The sequence below is a fragment of the Phalacrocorax aristotelis genome, chromosome 6 (assembly GCF_949628215.1).
Source record: "Phalacrocorax aristotelis chromosome 6, bGulAri2.1, whole genome shotgun sequence".
In the NCBI taxonomy this organism is placed as follows: Eukaryota; Metazoa; Chordata; class Aves; order Suliformes; family Phalacrocoracidae; genus Phalacrocorax; species Phalacrocorax aristotelis.
Genome location: NC_134281.1, coordinates 15,418,623 through 15,436,277, shown reverse-complemented (window position 1 = coordinate 15,436,277; position 17,655 = coordinate 15,418,623). Strand labels below are relative to the sequence as shown.

The following is a 17,655-nucleotide window of genomic DNA, read 5'->3' as shown; positions in this document are numbered from 1 at the left end:
CAAAAACATCAGAAGGTTGTTAACAAAATACTAAGCTTTGTACATTATTCTTATATCAACAGATTTGCTGAAATGAATTAGGAGTTTTCCTGTAAATTACTGAAACTGAATTGCTTTGAAGTTAACAATGTTTTAATAGGCAAAAATATTTTCCTGATGAGAACACTACTTAGGAACTTTAGCTACTTTTCAGTAGCTTAAGAGCTACTTTTCTCAATACAAAATATTTATTCTTTGAATTTTTAAAATTTTTTGTAATAAATCTGGATTAATGCCACATGAGCACTAACACTTCCATTTCTTCTGTAGCATAAACCCCCAGAAGAAGACAAAAATATGTCCCAATGTCCCAAGACATCAGCACTTCCCGTGATGTACTTTACAAGATACTACAGTTTCTGAACTGGGAGACTGTAACAGCTCTTCTGAGGCGGAAAATCTTCAGTATCCAATACTACACAGTGATGAATTTGCTTACCTCTGTACTCACTGTGGAATTCAGATGAAGTAAGAGCATCTTGTCAGGAAGATAATGAAGGTCCAATTTACACAAGAAAACTGAAAATTAGAGAACTCAGATTCTCCAGAAGATGCTGACAATGTTTTGTTCTCTGACCATAGACAAGCTGCATATTTTCTCTGAATCTTAGCTTGCCCAACTCTGGAAGAGTGGTACTGGTATTTATCTACTTGATACTGCAAACTTTGTACTTAAACACCAACATTGCTAAGTATTTTTAGCATCAGCAGACAATGGTAGGCAGAAACTACACTTTAAGTCAATTAACTTCTACTTTTTAGGCTTACATGGCCTCTAGAGAAGTAATAGTACCAGCTCGTCCTCAAGCATTTTTTTCACAGCTACAAGTACACATTTCAGAAAAAGTGAACCAATCCATCTCAGTTCCCTAGAATTTCACATACACAATTCCTAAATATTAGACAGAATCAGAACCCAAAAAAATAACTAGGATGGAAAGACTTTTAAAATAAACTAAGATTTCACAATAATCATGACTACTGTAGTTGTTTGCTTATGATATATTTTGGCATTACGGTCAAATTGTTAACAACACTGCAGGAGATGAGACGGCTGGCTCACCCTTTCAGTGTTTCTACTTGAGGCTGCTATGACTTGTTTCAGCCCATCTTAGTTTAGCTTATAAACAATATTTTTAAAATGCTATTTCCAGAACCTAAATTTATTTATCTGAGAATGGGAGCATCAGCTTCAGTCTCCATAATTTCTAACTTTTATTTTTATTTTTACCAAGTACTTTAATTCAGTATTTTAGCACTTCATAAACAAAACACATTCAAGTTAGAGAGATGGGAATAAACCAGCACAAATTGTAATATTATATATATTTATTAAAATTTTAAGGCAATTATAAAACTATCAGAAAAGAAATATTGGAACTCACAAGAAAGACTATCTGAAGTGCTCTTCTTTATCTAGACAGCAGCTGAGCACATCAGAATGAAAGGAGGTAAAAAGACCCGCTGGGACAACAACTTAGACATCAAGCTTTAAGTCTGATATATTTTAAAATAACGAAAAAGCAGTACTGTTTTGTGAGATTGATACCAGGAACTGTGTTACATCACTACACATTTACTATCTGCTTGTGGTCAACTCATAATTAACTATGGACAATAATTTGAAATGAAAGGTACTCTGCAGGAACAAAGTCATCCAATTGCAGGTCTTTAAAATATTAGAAAATTGCAATTTGGCGTCATCTACGGAACAGCAGTCCCTACAGTAAAACTACAGTCAAAACTAGAAAAAATGCACAATTAAAGATGTGCCAAAATGGTGCAAGTCAAAATTATGAACCAATTCAGAAAGCCAACATTGAAACACCATACACAAGAAAGGGAAAAGGTAACACAGTATAGACTCAGGATTGTAGTACTTTCTGCAGAGGTCGTGAAATAGCCTCTTCCTTAACTCTTTCTAAGTCAAAACATAAACACATTTTTATTTATTCAAAATGCTTCACTCCTCCATAGCGGCTGAGTATTGCATACTAGAGATGTACCAAAAGAAGACATGCAAAGAGCTGCTTTTGTTGAAACGGATCAAGTTAAAAACTTTTGTTTCCATTATTTAAACAGCATTAAGCTATCTTTTTAATTGACCTTACCTTATTTTTCATGAACTTTGAGTGACTCTTGTAAACTTCTATTTGTTTGATTTCTTCTTCTCGGTCCTCTGTATTCAGAACACCATTTGTCTTTAACATCTGTATTTCATCTTCAAGATCTCTTATATTGCGCTCAAGTGAAGCTATTTTTGTATCCTAAGTTATGAAAAAAAAAGAGTATTGAAAATTATATGAAACTTGTATATTAAATTATAACAAAAGTATATTCGTACTTGCACGAACATCAAATAATAACAAAAATAGATGGTACAAATACAGATTGCATATACTGTCATAAACCAAGAGTCATTCTATTGATTTTGGCCAAAAGAAATGCAGAATTTAGACCTCTTTCACCCCCAGAAAAATGTGCAATTCTGTGTTCTGTTGTGTAGTCTGTAGAGAATACATTCTGGTCAAAATTCCGTCTTCACTCCTACACAGTTAGGGATGAAGGGAGAATGGAGGATGCTCCGTTTCCCATATGTACATGATAGCATACCTTGTTTGCTTTGTTAACCTTCTAGGCCTGGCTCTTCTTCGAAGCTCTTAAATGCAAAGTTTAGCCTAGGGTGGCCAGTCCATCATCACTGCAGGACAACAGGCCAATTCTTTTTGTGACTCAACCTGAGGCTGAGTTTTCCTATTTCCAGTTCTGCCTGCTGTCAGGAGGAAGAAAGGTTGTCTCCTCACATACTTTCCCTTCACTAATTCAGCCACATCACTAGGAGGGGATTTAGCACTTTTTATTATGAGTCCTAAAATAAACAAAACCACAACCACTAAAAAATTTCTACATGACAGACAATGGCTGCCATGCGTGCCAGCACAGGACTGAAAACACCCAGTGATTTTTTTGTTGTTGCCAGTCATTTGGAAATTGACTAAATCTCTTCAGTAAGAGTCAGAAAGATTTAAAAAGTGATTACACAAACTTTTTCACATAGTTTTCTGTCTAAAAGAGCATTGCAAAATGACTCATTAGGAAATCTGCTTTAGGGCCTGTTTGCAGACATCTATTAAGAAATTGAAAACATTGTGATTCAGATGGTCAGACAATCAGTTGAAGAATGTAAAGGAGCAACCATCCATCCAAACTCAGAGATTGGGCTCATCATTCCATTGATGTCAGTGAAAACAAAACAAAACACAAACAAAATAAACAAAACAAACAAAATAAAATACACAAAATAAACAAAAACAACACACAAAAAAATCCTGATTCGGTAAGATCAGGATATTAGCTAATTTGGGGAAACAATACAAACTGAATTGATCCTTTAACCAGGACAAGCTAAGCCTGAAATGCTCAGCTTAACTACAACTTTGTTTCTTTTTTTCAAAACCAGTTCTATCTTCCTGAGTTCTAGGGGTACACCAATGCTTCCTCTAGGCTGCCTAAAAGCAAGCAAATCCAGAACTCCTGTAATAACTTCTTTCATAATAAAGCAAGACGAATTTAGCAATTTAAGACACAGGATCGTTTGGACAAAGTTCCAAAAAGCATCTGAAATTTTGGTACTAAAGCAAAAATGAAACTCAGATTCGTTTTGAGATACAGCACAATATCATTCCTCTAATATTTTAGCTTTTATCTTTATAGTCAACAATAAGTCTCAGACTGAGAAAAGTATTTTTATTATTCTTTTCTTATTATATTCTTTTATTATATTCTGTATATTTCTTACATTAGTTAAATTAATAGAGTTTTTGAATCAGAAAGACTTTAACTATTTGCAGTGTAAAAGCTGTTCATAAACAAGTGAAAATATAGTTTGAAATCCTGGAGATTTTCCAAGATCTAACAGGATAAGTATTCATAATATGAAAGTTTGTATTTTCCTTACAATTTTCACTCCCAGAGAAATTCTACTTAAAAATAAAATTATAATATGATTTAATTTACAGTAACTGTGGTCCTTCAAGATTTTTCTCTCAGAAGCTGATGCTTCTTCACCAAACATGCTGGAGTGCATACACATACTTTTGACTAGAGTACCTGAGCAGAGTATCCTGAATATCCTTTGTGCCTTCAACTAAGGAAATAAAGAACGCTTATTCTTAGCCAATCCTATTCCTATGTGGGACAACACATCTCAAAGAACAATATTTACTGTAGTTAATAATACTACTCTTTTGTAAGGTAAATAAACATTTATTTCCCCACATCTTTCCCATTATTAGTGAGTCAAAAACAATAATTCACACACAGGAGCTGCATGAGAGGATTCTACCTGTGCAGTGTGAAACAGTCCCACCAAAATTAGCATTAGAACTTCACAGCCTTTCTGCAGAATAATGTCACATGAACACACTCAATTAACCACAAAGAGCTTTCCATATCTCCCCATTAATGAAAGTATTTAGGATACAGAGACAGTTTGCCTAGACAAGTAAGCTGTCACATAATAGTTCATTAGATAACTCATAGCACAGCTTGACCCAATTAGAAAGTCTGCATACAAGTAATCTATCCACACTGTCTTCATGAAGTCAGAGCAATTGAGTTTAAACTCAAGTTAATCTGAACTACGTAGGTAGGAAACAAGCCTTAGTCTTCAATGACAAGGTCTCTCAGGCCTCTGTGCTTAATGAAAAGGTTCAAGGAAGACGACTATCAAGAGTGAGGACTCAGTCAGGGCTTACTTGTGAGAACTCAACACATATTGGACACATATTGGACTCAATAGGCTGCATCCAAGGGTGTTGAGACAACTGGCTGATGTCCTTGCAAGTCCACTCTCTAGCATCTTCAGAAAATCATGCAAACTGGGGGAGAACCCTGACAACTAGAGGAAGGCAAATGTTGCACTTATCATTAACAAGAGACCAAAAGAACAAACAAAAAAGAACTACAGGCTTGACAGCCTCACATTGGTCCCTGGGAAAATTATGAAGTCTTCTTGGACAACATTTTTGATCACATGAAGAAGGTAATTGGGAACAGTCAGTGGGGATTTACCAACAGTAAATCATGTCTGACCAACCCAATTGCCTTCTGTGATAAAATTATTAGATTTGTGGATGAACAAAGAACAGTGGGTGTCATTTACCTCAACTTTAGCAAGGTTTTGGACACTGCCTCCCATATTTTTGTATCCAAGTTAAGACATTATGGTCTGAGTGGATAGACAGCTAGCAAAGTGAAAAAACTAGTTCTATGATCGGGCTTAGAGGGTAATGGTTAATAGGTTGTGCTCTACCTGGAAGTCAGTAACAAGAGTACCGTGGGGTTCATGCTGGGACCTCTCCTGTTTACTATCTTTATCAGTGACCTGAAAGAGGTGACAAGAGTGCTGCCCCACAAAGCCTGTAGATTACACCAAGCTGGGAGACCAGTCAATGTCCTCAAGGGCAGGGCTGCTATCCAAAGGGACCTAGACAGACTGGTTGAATGGGCAGACAAGAATCTTAGGAAATTCAACAAAAGATGAAAGCAAAGTCCTGCGCCTTGGAAGGTACCTCTTGCAGCTGTACCAGGCAGGGACTAACTCCCTGAGGAGCAGCTCCACTAAAAAAGACTTGAAAATCCTGGTGGACAGCAAGCTTAACAGGAGCTAGCACTGTGACCCAGCAGCAAAGACAGCAAACAGCATCCTGGGGTATTAACATGAACACAGTCAGTAAGATCAAGGGAAGAGATTATTGCCTTCTACTCAGCATTCATTACACTTCATCTAGAATACTGCATCCAGTTTTAAGCCCCACAGTACAAGACAGACTTGATGAACTTGGATGTTGGCTTTCTGCTGAACTCAAGACGGCTGGGGAGCTGGAGTGCTTGCCCTCCAAGTGGAGGGAGAGAAAAGCAGACTTTTTCAGCCTCAAGAAGAGAGGGCTTCAGGGGGGACCTAAAACTAGCCTTGCAATATCCGCAAGTGTTATATTTTGAGTGCAAGCATTGGAAATGGTTGCCCAGAGAGGCGGTGTCATCCATCTCTGGAGGTTTTTCAATATCTGACAGGATACATCCCTGATTGCATCACTTCATTGGGGCTTTGCAATCATAAGAGACAATACACTGCAGGCAAATATTAATGAATTCCAATGGGTTAGAAAGAACATTCTCTCTATGTCTTACTCCCACAGTAATTGTAGTTCAGTGATCTTAAGCCTGAATGTCTGACTTTTAGCACCCTTAATAATTAATCACAAATGGCTTTGAAATATAATTAATTGTAGAAACAGATGGATGTGTTTCCCAAAAGTAGGACTAACTTCTTTCGTGGCTTTTCTCTTCCGCAAATAGCCAGCTGCACTGTTCATAATAAAAGTAATGTAAGAAGTTAATTTTACAAGTCTTTATAAGATCTAATTTCTTTTATTCACGTGTAAACAAATTTTCAAGCTTATTCCACTGAAAACATCAGAAAATCACTATATAACTGTAGGAAGCAGTGAACACAGAAATAATCACAGAATCACAGAATGGTGGGGGTTGGAAGGGACCTCTGGAGATCATCTCATCCAACCCCCCTGCTTGAGCACACCTAGAGCAGGGGGCACAGGAACACATCCAGGTGGGCTTTGAATGTCTTCAGAGGAGACTCCACAGCCTCTCTGGGCAGCCTGTTCCACTGCTCTGTCACCCTCACAGGAAAGAAGTGTTTCCTCATGTTTAAGTACAAAACCCCTTTGTGCCTCTTACAAGTTTCCAAATTAACTGCATCCCCTTTCAGAAAAGGAGCTCCAGCCAAAAGAGTAGAAAGTGTCAGAATGCAAAGGAAAAAAAAAAATATCTTGGAATGTGAAACTTGCTGTTTCTTATCTTTTGCCTCACTAGCTGTTTCTCTTCTGGAAAATATTTGATACTGAAAATGCTGATGATAATCTTAACCATCAACCCATATTCTCATTTCTTGAAGGGTATGTTCAAAGAGAAAGAGTATTCCACCAAAGGTCAATTAAAAAACACAAGAGCTAACTAGGGATGCAACTCTAAAACAAAACAAAACAAAATCACACCCCAAAAAAACCTACCACACATGCCCCACCACCACCACCCCATTCTGGAAGACTTCCAACAATTCTAATATAATTATGGAGTTGGTTTTTTGAATAACAACTTTTAAAGTTACATGTAAAATGCAATTAAAATTGCTTAGTGTGTTAGTCTAACAATATTAATATGACTGTTTTCCAATAGCGGAATCCTAAAAATTTTATTTATATTTGTCCATGGAATCAACATTACTCATATCGTAGAGCAAAGTCTATGAATGATCATTAAAAAAAAGTACTCTTTCTGTTAAATGAGCAGCCCCTCACACGACAGAAAATAAAAACCTCTAAAATGTTAACTGTTCTGTTCACAAGACATTTTTCCATAAACATTTTTTTTAAAAGAAAGTAAACTAAAAGGTTGAGATGGAATGAAAAAAAGAAAGGGGAAGAATTCTCATTAAAACCTATCATTTGGAGAAATTGCATTAAAAGAAAAACACCGAAGGAAAAAAAAAAAAGAATTCTAAAAGCTACCAAGGCTTACACACAACAATAAATTATTGTAGCTCTCACAGATACTACAATCAAATCAGCTTGCTCCAGACTTAATTTTAGAAATTTTCTACTCGTATTATTGAAGATATAAGCAAAGCCTAAGCTTCACTGCACTTCAGAATTATTTTGCACTGAAATATATTAATACTTGCATGACCTGTTATGACATCTTGTCTGGGAGTAGTCCTCAGCAAACCTCTCCCATGAAGTCTTTAAAAGTCTGGATTTTTGTACTGCATTTGTATTTTACATGTTTGCAAATATAACACAGCAGAAATAATTTAAAACACAGCCTTTTATACTCTTTAGAAGGTTTATACTTCACAGAATAACATTTAAGCTTTATGAGAAATATCTACCATAACTTTTGGAAGCATTTTCTGTACTTCTACTTTATCACAACAATTTTGAACTCTCCAAGGAAAGTTTATGTTTAATCAGCCTCTGCATACGGTGATTACAGCTGTATAAAAAACCAGGATTTTTTTTAAAAAATTGTCAGTCAGTTTTGTATTAAGTTTTTATTGGAACAGAAGTCAGAATTTCACAAATTTTGATGACTAAAATCTGTTTCAGAATTATTTATCAAAATATCAGTGATGACAAGACAGAAGAGAAGCCAGACGTCACCTTCGTGCACAGACTGTTCAAGGAATGAAAGGTACTGTTCCCTTATGTATGAACAATACATGGTTGGCAATTCTGCAAATACACCAGACATGCTCCTCGCTTGCCCAGGAAACCTGAAAGTTCTCCTGTCCAGACTACTGCTAGAAAGCAAGGAACATTGTAGGTCAAAGATAATACAGACAGCCTGGAGCTCCCAATGGGTACTGCCACAAGGGACTTGGGTTGACTTACAGGATGGATAGAAAGTTAGATAGCTTTGCTTTCACTAAAAGTTTTGACAGAGTAGGCACATTCCCATAAAATCTTCTGATTCAGCTGAATCAGCATTTTTCCACAGAAAACTTAAATTGGAAAACTTTCAACCAGCTCTTGTTGTGGCACAGGGTCTGGCAATCTTTCAGAAATTGAAATAAGAACAGATGCAATATTTCCTTCAACCCTCTAAGACTTATTCACATTAGCAGCGTTCTAACAAACTACGTGGGTCTGTCTTGAATCACAAAGACGACTCCTTTGCAGTAATTTTAAGGAAGCAGCTTAGTACTGGCTGGTATTAATAAACATCATCTGAGTTCTACAACAATGCAACGTTTGTGCAGATTTTTCCAGTCAGGCCCTCTAAATGTGTTAAAAGACTTAAGATTATATAGCAGGATTTGTGATATAGATCAGGGTACTCACCCTAATCTATCCCCTCCTTCCACCAGTAACCAATACTTCTTCCTCATCTCCTTTATTAGAATAGCGTTGTAGATATTCTGTGAGAGAGGTTAGGGCTATTTCTATGCTGGACCTAGCAGAAATCTGTCTCTTCTGGAACAAGAAACATTTAGTATGTGTCCTGATGCTGAAGAAAATAATATTCCACAATGGAAAGGAGACTAAGTCTACAAATGAGTTTCCACAACGTTTCATGAATCTTATATATCCAGTCCTTACAATAGTGCTATAGCACTTTTCCTGAACGTTTCCGGGGGGGGGGAGGGGGGGAGGGGCACAATAGGAGGGCAAACCATTTGTAAGTATACAGCATTCCAGTCTGTCTTATTCTGAAAGGAGAAGTAATGAAAATATACTCTTCACTATTTAAAATACCTGGTAAATTTAAACTATGTCTGTGAAAAATCTTGCTTGTAGGGGATTCAAAAAGCAGTCATAAGCAAATACTTGAAACCACATTCAATAAAACTTATATGTAAATGCACATATCCTATCAACAGACTACACACAACTACTCTTACTATACACTTTAACTTTGTCAATTTAATACAGAGAATATTCAGGGTTATTTCTGAAGACAAGGGAAAGTGAAAGTTCATGCAATCTTAACAATAAGAGTATGTTGCACCGCAAACACAAATACACACTTTTTTGGAACCAAACTCATACCTGAAATATTAAAGCTGGATCAATACATAAATACGGCTGTTTCTGCAAGCAAGGTAAACCATAAATATTTTTGTTTACTTTTCAGCTTATCATTTTTAAAGACTTTTTAATTCTTGTTGCTAGACTATCTATATTTCAGGATGGTCAATATCCTAAACTTAGAATGAGCTTTATGCCATATCTGTAGGCAACTCATTTCTAATTTTCTCTTTCAAGTAATACCACTGGTTTAAGTCTGGAACTGTCTGAACAAGAGCATGGAATCATAGAATAGTTTGGGTTGGAAGCAACCTTTAAAGACCATCAGGTCCAACCCCTCTCCTGTGGGCAGGGACATCTTTCACTAGAGCAGGTTGCTCAAAGCCCCATTCAACCTGACCTTGAACACTTCCCGGGATGGGGCATCCACAACCTCTCTGGGCGACCTGTTCCAGTGAGTCACCACGCTCATCATAAAAAATTTCTTCCTTATGTCAAACTTAAATCTATGCTCTTTCAGTTTAAAACCATTGACCCCTTACTGTGTCACTACAGGTCCTGGTAAAAAGTCTTTCTCCTTTCTTATAAGCCCCCTTTATATACAGAAAGGTCACAATACAGTCTCCCCAGAGCATTTTCTTCTCCAGGCTCAACAACCCCAACTCTCTCAAGCCCATCTTCATAGGAGAGGTGTTCTAGCCCTCTGATCATTTTCATGGCCCTCCTGTAGACCTGCTCTAACAGGTCTATGTCTTTCTTGTTACTGGGGACCCCAGAATAGAATGCAGTACTCCAGGTGGGGCCTCACAAGAGACTAGAAAGTTTAGACCTGATTCATGTGCTTAGGTGTACTACTTGTTGAAAGAATGAAATAATGAAAAGTGTGTTTCCTTCTACTATTTTTTATTATATTGATCAGTGTTAATCAACTTTTAATATCACTAATATTCAAAGAAATCAGTGATCTGGGATTTGTCAGCGCACAATATGCAAAGAACTATGCATGGGTGCAATGGCAGTTAAAGGAAAGGATTTCAATGTACCAGCTTTATTTTATGCTTAAATATACAAAGATACAGGCATGAGAAAAAAAATGCTGTTTGATTACATATATGCATAGTCACAAAGTCAGAAGCAACCATTGTGACAAAACTAGACTGGCTTACTTTGTAACACAAGTCATAAAATTACATGAATGCTGCTAAATATACACACCATGTTTTAGTGTGCATTTGCTACCTCTAGCTTCCACACAATGTATTTTGCAATATTACATTACTGGAGAGGACTTTTTTTTTTTAAATGAAGATATCTCAGGTAAGTATGTACAGACTGTAATCTCTTTGCTCTGTCATTTCCTATTTGTTAAACTACACAAAATTAAGCTCCTAAAGTCATTCATTGTTTGATAATATTTTTAAACATTCTGGAGGCTATTCTGTGAACACCATGAGCTCTATGATGTAACTCACTGTTTGGGGCAGATGTGCACTTCAAAACTTTTATTCCTTTACTAAATTCGGAATACAGACAGCATATCTAGTATGCCCCACTTTCTAGAGAATGGATCTCAGAGAAAACCATTGCAGAGGACTGAAGGAACAAAACAAACCAAAATCTCTTGAAAGCAACGTCTACAATGTGATTAAGCAAGTTTTTTTAAAAAACAGGAGCTTAAGGGAATAACAGGAGTGTGTGGGAAAAGGAAGGAGCCTGCCCTCCTCCTGTCCTGTGACTCTGCTTTCCAGAGAAAAAAGGGCTTCTGGAGAAGAAGAGCTGCTGCAGACAAGGGAACAGAGAGTAAAGAATGTAAGGGGAAAGAATAAGTAAAAGACATGGGACATCTGGAAGCACATGTGTCTAAGAAGCAAAAACAGAAAGTTAGGAAAGAAAGGCCTGTGCAATTCAACTGAAAGGACAATAGATATCTGAAAAGGAATACAGTAATAGCAACAGGAGTCAAGAAACAGAATGTGAATTTTCTACCTTTTTTGCCTTTTTTTTTCTTTATTAGCGTATAGGAGATAGAGATTGGTGAAGGGGAAAACAGTTATGCAGAAAATGCAACTGCTATAAGAAAAAGCAACTACTTGCAAAGTTTTCAGAAATGAAGAGCATGAGAAGACAGGAAATGTAGCAGAAAAAAACTGTTTAGGACAAAAAAAATCACATATGAGATGATAGGTAGGAGAAATGGGCATACTTCATTGGATGAAAGGGAGGGCTAACTGGGAAAAGGGACAGAAAGCATTCAGCAGTGGCAAGGGACAGAAGAAAACCACAGGAAAGAATAGAGGGATTTATGAAGGAGGCAAATCTGCCTCCTGGCAGAGCCCAGGCAAGCCAGGGAGATGACTCAGACAAAAGCTAATGGGGCGAAGGGGTAGAAGGGGTTGGGTGCAGTAAAGAGAAATGTATACTGCTTGGAGCCTCTGCATGGGGGAGCGTATGGCCTCAGATTGCGATATTAGAGGGTAATCTTCTCCCTTCTTCTACCCTCAACACTGTAGGGAAACTATTGCTTCAATGCTTGATCATTCAAAACAAATGTTCCATTTTTTTCAAAACAAATGCTGTCTGGATTAAGACAATTTAAATTTACTTGAAAACATTCCAAAGCTGGAACTTGTAATGAAAACTGCTGTTTAATCATGTGGATTTCAACATCTTACATTTGTCCCTTTTTCTTTTCAATATTAGGCCTATTTTAGACAGGGCAACCCCAAAGGAGCATGTGTTCATAGGAAAAGAAAGAACTGTGTGCCTCAGAGCCAAAAGGCAGCACCACACCAGAATGCTCCAGCAACACGATCACAGCCTCACCCTTGACAAATGAAAGCCTTCGTTACAAAGGCCAGATTTTTAAAAAGTGGAAGATTGCACCACTCTCAACTGTCCTGGATGAGCAACAGAAAAGACTTTACTGTCTTCAGGGACAGATGCTGTCAGAATGGCTGCAACTACAGTCATTGCATGTGTCCTTCATGTGTCATATCCTACTCTGCCTCCATTCTTTTCAGAGAGTTTTGGTACAAGAAGAGGAATTGCAGATTATTTTGCAACATAATCTTTACATTGTTAATAACCCACATGGAAGACCATAAATTATCCTAACACACTATCTCTGTACCCCAAAACTTTTACATTTATGATTCTGAAAATTAATAGAAAGAAACAAGTTTCTCAGCCAGATTCCTACTTCACTATGTACTTAGGGTAACAAGCTACTGCAAAAATACACGGTTTTAGATTTCACACATAGACTTGTAAACTAGAATAAACACGGCAGGTCTGAGGCAAATACACGTCAGAAGATGGAATACTGAAATTGATGTACCTAATTAGTTACTCATCTAATCCAAATTAATTATTATCTATTAAAAGGCAGATACGGTATTTATGACATCCTGCTGCTTTTGAAACTGTGTATTTACCACAATGTGCAGCCATGCTGAACATATTTGCTCATAACAGAAGTCACTGGCAAAATGAGGCCTTAAATTTGTACTTCCTTTTAAGACTGCAATGAAAGACCATCATTAATGTATTTCAGGCAGCATTGCCAACTCACAAATTATCTCAAATCTCATGGTATTTTTCTTAAAGATATATATTCCAGGTTCATAGAATTATGCATAAATATCAATTTTCACTTTTTAAATTATTATTTTTATCTTTTGTTATTGTGGGGGAAAAACCCCACAACACTTTAGTAATATTATATATTAAAAAGAGGAAACTATATTCAGGACTAAGACAAGAGCTTCATCACATTTTGTCATACCACTCTGCTGATGCAATGAATATTTTCCTTAGGTTAGGTGTAAAATGATGGCCAAATAACCACCAACAAAAGTATTGTTTTTGAAGATCAAGAAGAAAGACATTTTACATCAGTCTTGGACAGTTTGCGTTTGCTTCTGTTTGTCAGTTTATTCCCTCTACTTTGGCTCACCTGAAACACACACACACCACACACACCCCGCCCCCAAAACTTTTTAAAGGTAATATTCGGTTCTCATTATTCAGCAGTGTTGCACTTGATTTTTTTTTTTTTAATCAAGTCTTGCCAAGAAAAGAGACTGGGAGAAGGAAATACACAGCAAAATAAGTTGAGAAGTGAATGGAAGCATGTAATGAGTTAATAAGAAAAGTTATACATTGAGGTGTCGTGGGTTAACCCTGGTAGGCAGCTAAGTGCCACACAGCCGCTCATTCACTCCCCTCAGTGGGATAGGGGAGAGAATCGGAAGGGCAAAAGCAAGAAAACTCATGCATAAAGCCAGTTTAATAGGTAAAGCAAAGCTGTGTGCACAAGCAAAGCAAATTATGAAATTCATTACTTCCCACTGGCAGGCAGATGCTTAGCTATTTCAAGGAAAGCAGGGCTTCATCATGCATAACAGTTACTTGGAAAGACAAATGCCATAACTCTGAATGTTTTTCCCTCAGTTTTATTGCTGAGCATGACATTCTATGGTACCGAATATCTCTTTGGTCAATTCAGGTCAGCTGTCCCAGCCACGTTTCCTCCCCGCCTCTTGGCCACCCCCAACTTACTTGCTGGGTGGAGAGCAGAATGAGAAACTGAGAAAACTGACTCTGTGTAAGCACTGTTCAACAACGGCTAAAACATGAGTGCGTTATCAGCACTGTTTTAGTCCCAAATTCAAAACATAGTACCATACAGGCTGCCTTAAGGAAAATTAACTCCATCCCAGCCAGATACAGTACATGAGTTCATGCTATAAAGATACTATATGGGAAAACATGCAAAGACCATACCTTCATTTCAATAACTGTTTGAAGAGCTTTTGTCTTTGCTGGCTCAGGCTGAAGTTGTGTTCTTCTGTGTAACTCCTGTGGAGGGACACGATAGAAATAAGCCTGACGACTCATCTTTCCATTATTTTAATTGCTCATATGAATTTATTACAATTAAATAAAAGACTGATGATTAGAAGCATGTAACTCCAAATGCTACAGGTGCTTCCCTCTCTATAATCTCTCTAGCATCACTGCAGTCCCTATCTTATATTACAGTCAACTCTGACAGCACATGCGCTATTTCTGAAACCCCTATCAATAATTAATATCAACGGTGACAAAGAAAGCAATTTCTTAGTCCAAACACAATGCTGCTGTTTCTGCCTAAACATCAAAACTTAATTCAGTTGTGTTCCTAATTCAAACACTGTTAAGTAATTTAAAACCTTTTACTGTAGTTTCTTCTTAGGTTTTCCTCTAATATCTGAAATAAGCAATTTAAAGATATTATATTTAAATTTGACATTTTAAGGATAATAATTATATAGTGGGTTGATGCAGCACTCTACAGTAGCAATTACATTTCAGTTTCTACATTTTTTGTACTATTTTTTATGCACCTTAATCCACAGGTAAAAGAAAAATAGATTGCATTAGTTAAGACATACAGTTAGCAGAATTGATGTCTACTGGTCTTTATTAAAAAAGAAGACAAAGTTGTGTGGCAGTTGGTACCTTATAAAACGCAGGAGTTGTATCTTGGTATAAGATATCTTGATAAAAATCTCACTTATCTACATAGAACAATGTAAAGCTGTAATGAAACATCATCATTTAAGAATTTGGTGATGCTTATACCCCTCCCACAAACTGAACATTTTATTACTAAACAAAACTGGAACAGGACAGATATAGTCCTGTTTCTCATCCTTTCTTGTCCCTCTAAAGGGCAGGACTGCCATGGCCGAAGTCTTTCTCTCCCTGTCCTTTCTACCCCAGTGCTCCACATACACATTTGAGCTAACTTTACAACCCTGAAAAAAACATTTATGCCTGGTAGGCTGAGAAACTAGGTTCCTTCACTACAAAGATATTAGCTGACCCCAGAACCAGAGCTATTGTGTCTTCCAAATTATGCCTCTCCCACCTCATCTTCATAAATGCGGGGGCTGGGGGGGTGGGGGGGTGGTGTAGTAGTATAACAAAACCTATAATGCATCATGATTCTAGCCCGCAAACGTCCATGGCATGGGCAGTTTTTCATTCCCTATTTGTACCATAGCTAACAATGATACTTTAGTCAATGACTGAAGCTCTTAGGAACCCTGGCAATATAAGGAAGAGGCAAGAATAGGATATGCTCCGTCTTGCCTATTCTATATTGCTCACTCTGCTGTTTCCAATAGAAGGGATGCACAAAACATAAGTTAGACAAACTATTAAATTAGATTTTGACCTGAAATAGCCTATTGATATCTTGATAAACCACAGCACTACTTGCAAGAGTCAGATTACGTGCACGTGTTTGACTGCATACATAAAGTTGAATAGGTCTGCATGCTTTTTTATTACATTAAAGATATTGCAGATACACATATGTATGTTTAAACTACCTCTAGCATATGACAACAGTGAATTTTTAATTTTGCACTGGGGATTTATGAAAAAGTATATCTGAATAGTCCTTTTTTCTTTATTTTTTTTATTTACAAATAGTTCTCCACATTATAAAAAGAAAGAAACCTTTGCAAATCACCTATACAGGGAATCTCTCAATCACCACCAGCTGTTTGTCTCAGATGAAACAAGTATCTTCACTACACAAATGTTTTAAAAAATAAGAGTATGTCATAGATTTGTCATATAGTTCTCCCACAAAACACATGGAAAAATAGTTGGCCAGTCATACCACTATCTGATCAGCAAAAATTACAGATAATTCTAAGACCAGACTTTGCTCCCCAAGGCCACATAAACTGGGTTGGAGTATAAACAGGATTCCACACATTACCCAGGGAGACAAACCAGAGTTTCCACCCCCTTAGCCAAAGATGAATAGTCTGCCAAAGATGAGTATTCCTAGATGTCTATCATAGCATGAAGCCTTGCCTCATAATACTTTTCCTGTTTGCTTTATGAATCAATCTGATGCTGGCTGACTTAAAAGCTTTTCTTCTCCATCCCTGATGGTAAAATGAAGCAGACTTTAGGATTCTGGAGAAGATCAGAAAATTACTCCCACTTTATTATTTTGTGGGGGTTTTCTTCCAATCAGATTCAAATGTTTGGAGACTCCCTCAAGGGTCAGTTCTTGAATTTATGTTGTTTTATGTATGGATTTTTTCTTTTGGGGTACCTGATTCAGGGATGTACTTTTGGGTACTTATTCAAAGATACTACCACTTTATGTGCATAATACATTACACTGATTGTTTTACTATCTGAGGTCATCTGGAGGGTTCCAAATTTGCCTGAACATCTAACCAACAGATATTCTGAACATTTCATGAAGTCCTTATAGCCTAAGAAAATCAGATTTAAATCCATTACATCATTTTTGGAATGATGCTGCTTTGTCTTTTTAATTTCTTTTAATAAAAAGACCAAGGAGCCTAATAAAATGCTTTAAAAAAAAAAAACACCCCACAAAAACAACATCAGGGATAGTTTATTTTAACCTGAACTGTATTGAATGGAAATCTTGATACTTATACCCACAATAAAGCACCCGTGCCATCATTTCTGCAACCATCAAGGTCTATATTAATAATCCCTCAGAGGTGTATTTTATGAAATTACACTATCATTATATCCCCTATATGACATGTGTGTCACTGCAATTGGTAATAGTTCCGAGTAATCACTTTGCACATACAAATTAATTATAATTCTGCATAATCAGATGCCCACACCCGGGATTTCATGATGCTTAGTTGTCAAGGTGATTAACACACCCACATAAAATTGGCAAGTAATGAGATCTTTTTCTTCACATTCAATTTACTCTAATATTCTTTACTTTTAGACCAAAGTGAGTCTTAAACCAAAGCTGGCCATTGCTTTCTCCTTCCACATGTTTCTGAGATACTATGATTAGCATCTTTTGCTGGCCTCAAAAGTAACTTCAGCACACAATTCTAGCACTAATTTAAAGATCAAAAAATCCCAAGAGGAGACAGTGTATATTGTATACTTCCTAAAATAATGGTGGAAGAGGAGTCCTGTTCTTTTGTCCAGAAAT

At 36.9% G+C, this 17,655-nt stretch overlaps 1 protein-coding gene across 2 annotated transcripts in view; it reads right to left on the bottom strand.

Annotated features, from left to right (window-relative positions):
• The window catches only part of ERC2 (ELKS/RAB6-interacting/CAST family member 2), a 474,805-nt gene that overhangs the window by 333,238 nt on the left and 123,912 nt on the right, over window positions 1-17,655 (bottom strand). For both annotated transcript variants that reach the window (XM_075096173.1, XM_075096174.1), the window contains exons 5-6: window positions 14,433-14,507; window positions 2,151-2,306 (exon numbers count right to left, since the gene is read on the bottom strand). In XM_075096173.1, the coding sequence (XP_074952274.1) occupies window positions 2,151-2,306; window positions 14,433-14,507 (231 nt within the window). The remainder of the gene's footprint in view (window positions 1-2,150; window positions 2,307-14,432; window positions 14,508-17,655) is intronic.